This window comes from Lipotes vexillifer, unplaced genomic scaffold (assembly GCF_000442215.2).
Source record: "Lipotes vexillifer unplaced genomic scaffold, Lipotes_vexillifer_v1.1 scaffold587, whole genome shotgun sequence".
In the NCBI taxonomy this organism is placed as follows: domain Eukaryota; kingdom Metazoa; phylum Chordata; class Mammalia; order Artiodactyla; family Lipotidae; genus Lipotes; species Lipotes vexillifer.
Window position 1 is genome coordinate 358,015 of NW_006790779.1, and position 4,949 is coordinate 362,963.

At 39.1% G+C, this 4,949-nt stretch overlaps 1 protein-coding gene across 1 annotated transcript in view; it reads left to right on the top strand.

Annotated features, from left to right (window-relative positions):
* The window catches only part of PRDX4 (peroxiredoxin 4), a 25,679-nt gene that overhangs the window by 10,036 nt on the left and 10,694 nt on the right, over window positions 1-4,949 (top strand). The window contains exons 2-3 of the mRNA XM_007463959.1: window positions 1,902-2,019; window positions 4,808-4,924. Of these exons, the coding sequence (XP_007464021.1) occupies window positions 1,902-2,019; window positions 4,808-4,924 (235 nt within the window). The remainder of the gene's footprint in view (window positions 1-1,901; window positions 2,020-4,807; window positions 4,925-4,949) is intronic.

The following is a 4,949-nucleotide window of genomic DNA, read 5'->3' on the forward strand; positions in this document are numbered from 1 at the left end:
CTTTTCCCCAGACTCCCTCCCGGCCAGCCGTGGTGCACTAACCCCCTGCTTGCTCTGTTCATGCCGCCAGCCCCAGTCCTCTCCCTGCGCTCTGACCGAAGCCCGAGCCTCAGCTCCCAGCCCCGCCCGCCCCGGCGGGTGAGCAGACAAGCCTCTCGGGCTGGTGAGTGCCGGTCGGCACCGATCCTCTGTGCGGGAATCTCCCCGCTTTGCCCTCCGCACCCCTGTGGCTGCGCTCTCGTCCGCGGCTGCGAAGCTCCCCCTCCGCCACCCGCAGTCTCCACCCGCGAAGGGGCTCCTAGTGTGTGGAAACCTTTCCTCCTTCACAGCTCCCTCCCACTGGTGCAGGTCCCGGCCCTATCCTTTTGTCTCTGTTTATTTCTTTTTCTTTTGCCCTACCCAGGTACGTGGGGGGTTTCTTGCCTTTTGGGAGGTCTGAGGTCTTCTGCCAGCGTTCAGTAGGTGTTCTGTAGGAATTGTTCCACATGTAGATGTATTTCTGGTATATCTGTGGGGAGGAAGGTGATCTCCGCGTCTTACTCTTCCTCCATCTTCCCGGAAGCCACGTGTTACATATTAACTTCACAGAGAAATTAATCTTAAATTTGTCTGTATTTTCAGAGTTACCCAAAATGCTGGATATTATACAAAATATAATAAGTGCTGGCTATTAAGCCTTACTTTCTAGGAACCTTAGTCAAACTTGGAAGCAAGTATTGACTTTAATGTATGTAATGGTTCTGAAAGTTTAAGTGCTATCTGAATGTGTTAACAGAAGATCAAGGTACATTATTATCAAAGCGTGTTGGCTACACTTACAGCATGCCTTTACAAGAGAGCAGCATGAACTATTCAATTTCCATTAGGTCACTTGAAACCTGTTCAAGAGGGGTCTCCTCTGGGCTTCCCTAGTGGTGCAGTGGTTGAGAGTCCGCCTACCGATACAGGGGATTTGGGTTCGTGTCCCGGTCCGGGAGGATCCCACATGCCGCGGAGCGGCTGGGCCTGTGAGCCATGGCCGCTGAGCCTGCGCGTCCGGAGCCTGTGCTCCGCAACGGGAGAGGCCACAACAGTGAGAGGCCTGCGTACCGAAAAAAAAAAGGGGGGGTCCTCTCTTTCAAAGCCCTGGAAGATAATCCCGTGCACTGGGATTTTACACTTCTGTCCTGATATATTTGCAGATTCCCTTTTCCTTGAATGTAGCAGCAGGTCCTCCATGTGTATGTGAGAAATTGGACAAGCATTTAAATTAGTACATCTGGAATACTGCCATTAGAGAACCAAAAATCTAAATATTTGAAAGTAGGAAGTTGAGTAACCTGGAGGGACTATAGTGAAGTATCCAGTAGGGTTTAGTGAAGGGATGGCATGTAGGGGGTCTGTGAGCATGAATGGGGAAAAAAATCTTTATTTTCACTAACCTCCCACTGAAATTCGGCATTTCTTTCCATTATGAACATCAGCAACAAACCACCTTAGCTTCAGCAGTACTTGCTTGTACTTGTCTCCAGTAGAGTCACAGATATTTTCATGCTACATTATGGTTGTTGCAAGTATCCTGAAACATCATTTACACTCATCACCATCTTGGGTAGTTATTAGATCACTGCTAGATCTTGCAGTTTTAAAGTGTTAATAAAAGGGCACAAATATTAATATATCACCAGTTTGTTTTTTGATAGTTTTGATGATTGCATTTCAATGTAATTGTTTTCCTTTGCAATTCTAAATATTTTATGCATTCAGTAACACTATTGTGAGAAGTCCGTCAGCATCACCAGACTGCTAAAGAGGTCCAAAGATTCTGAAGCCTTGATTTTTAGTGATTTCCTAAAGATGTCCTTCTGTCATCCCACCAACCTTCTCATTGTTAAAGAACATCATATATTTTTCTTTCTTAGTTTCCAAGCCAGCACCTTATTGGGAAGGAACAGCCGTGATAAATGGAGAATTTAAGGAGCTGAAGTTAACTGATTATCGTGGGAAATACCTGGTTTTTTTCTTCTACCCACTTGATTTGTAAGTAATACGTGTACATAGCAGCTAGTAAAACCTCATTATCAATCATTATTCAACAACATCAAATAGTTAGAAATTATTTTATTTAGCACTTGTTCTTAAAGGGAAAACTGAGATGAGTTTTTTCAAGAAGGTAACGTCTTGAATATATTTCAGAATCATAAACCATTGACCCCATACTTATATCTACATGATTGTGTTATCAAAATGTAATCATTAGAGCAAAGCCACATTTATATTCATTAAGCTATACTTACTAAGGCAAGAAAATGGACTGAGAATATTTTAGAAAGCATTTAATAGCAAGACTTATGCCACAAATCTGTTTCTGTGTTAACTTGAATGTTTATAAGCCTTTTTCTGTGGTCATGCCATTTAACTATGGTTTTACTATTTTTATTCTTTGCTACATCTGTTGCTTTTCTGTGATTTGAACGTTTTCCTGAAAATACTGGATATGCTTAAGGAATAATACCTATTAATATAAATTATGGTTATGGGGGTAGTTCTCTTACTTTAACTCTGGCAGTGAGCACTTTTGTAGATGGTAAGTTGACTCAAAGTAAATACTCTTGGAACTTTAGTCACATTGAGGATTTAACTTTGAGTGTTTTTCAAATTCCATGCAAGTGAAAAGATACCAAAGAGAGTTACCCCAGCTTTTATCTTTTTTGTTTGAATATATTTTTTTGTTACAAAAGTAAATAGAAGATTCTTCTGTCTTTGCCACTGTATATTAAGGTCGTTTTTACATTAGGAGTAATCTAGAACTAAGTAAATATATTTTAAACTTGCAGGGAGGATATACTTAAGCTCATATCTTTAGGTTGTCTCTAGGCCAGAGGTCAGCAAAGTTTTCTGTACAGGGCCAGATAGTAAATATTTTAGTCTCGAAGTGATCTTCATTGCAACTACTCAGTTTTGCCTTTGAAGCACAAAACAGTCATAGACAATAATGAACGAGTGTTGTGCTCCGTTGGAAGTTTATTTACAAAAAATAAGATAGGCTAGATTTGGACTGTGAACTGAAGTTTGCTGACCCCTACTCTAAATCCAAATCCTACTCTCGTAAAACTTTGTACATTGAGGCTAAAACAAATCATGAATCTGCATAATATGTAATCTTTTAAATTAGTAAGAACTTACTTCTTTCTAATCAACTTGTACTATGGCTTGACTAGCTAAAATGTATTATATAACTTAACTTCAAATAGAAACCAGAAGTAGAAATTTTAATATATATAAAATGATAGGCCTTCTAAATTCATGCTGTAAAACTGAAAAGCAACACATATATTAAATATATTTTGATGCTAAACCTGAATTTTGAAATTAGTGTAACATAGACAAATATGCTGTTTCTCCAGTGTTATTTAAAACTCCATAATGAATAAGATATATCTAATTAGAGCATGATGTTAGCAGTGGTCTTCTGGGGCAGGGAGCTCAGAGAGCTTCTTTCTGTTGTTTCTCTGTAATGCCTGCCAGACTGGGCCTGGTTAGAGAAGGAAGAATCCTGGGACATTTGCCACAGTCTGCAAGGAAGAAAGTCAGGATTCTGCCAAGATTCTGCAGAATTTCAGTTTTCTGCCTAAACTTTAAGTTGGGCCAGTGCGTCTCTAGGTAGCATTTCTTGGAATAATAGGAAGGAGGGCAGGGGCCGATCATTCCTACCTTTTGGAAAATATTAAAAATACATGTCATAGGCCAGGTTTCCAGGGACATAATCTGGATTAGAATTGTCTGCTTGCATACGGCAGTCCTCCACTCGAACAACTGAAACATTTGAAAAGCCTGTATTGGGCTGTGGTAGGAACTTGTTGTCCTGTAAGTCTGTTTTTCAAGCTTTCTTGACGATGACACATAGTAGGAAATACATTTTTCATTGCCGCCCAATACACTTATACATACAAGGTAATATTTAGTCTGTATGCACCGGTATAGTCATGCTCCTTAAAATACTGAACAACTTCCATACCAACGCCCTCCCCAAGTTGCCCCTCCCACCTAGTCCCTTTCAGAAACCTCCAGGGAGAGCTAAAGCCAACCTTGAGTTAACGTGGTTAAATATTTTTAATATCACTCCTAAATACACACATATATATGCACTTATATATACATATATATGCTTTATAACTTACCCTTACTGTGTGTGATATATGTGTGATCATACTTTCTATTTCACTTTTTTAAAATGTTGGTTGGAACTCAATAAATTGGCTTAAGGAGTCCCTATCACTGCTTGAAAAATACTACCCTAAGGTAATATTCTCTAAATGTCCCCTTCTGACAACAGGACTGGGAGACAAGGTACTAAGTAAAAGAGGACCTTATCAAGAAAGGGAGGGGGGTGGGAGAGTATTTCCTCATCTCCAAAATAGAGATAGATGCATCTAGCTCATAGGGTTGGCATAGGAAGGTTAAAATAGTGAAACAATGTAAAATTTGTATTGATCCTTTGAAAGCTATAAAGCACTATATAAAGTATTATTGAATAAAAGCTAATAAAATGGGGGATGCTGCCATAAGGGAGAAGAGAACATTGGTTGACCACTGATCCATTAAGTTATAAAAGTAAAGTTTATCAAGATGTAATTGGGAACTCTATACTTTTTAAATAAGATTTGATCAAATAACCATTTTTTTAGACTACTCCTATCTTGAGAAGCTTCATATATAAAATTGTTCTTAATATGTGTTTTTATATACTAAAGGTGTTTATAAAAACAAAATCATTTGAAACTAAGTATATGTGTATTTTGAGAATAATTTTTTTTTTAACTTTCAGCACTTTTGTGTGTCCAACTGAAATCATCGCCTTTGGTGACAGAATTGAGGAATTCAGATCGATAGACACTGAAGTGGTAGCATGCTCTGTTGATTCACAGTTTACCCATTTGGCCTGGTCAGTATCTTAAACTTAATATTTG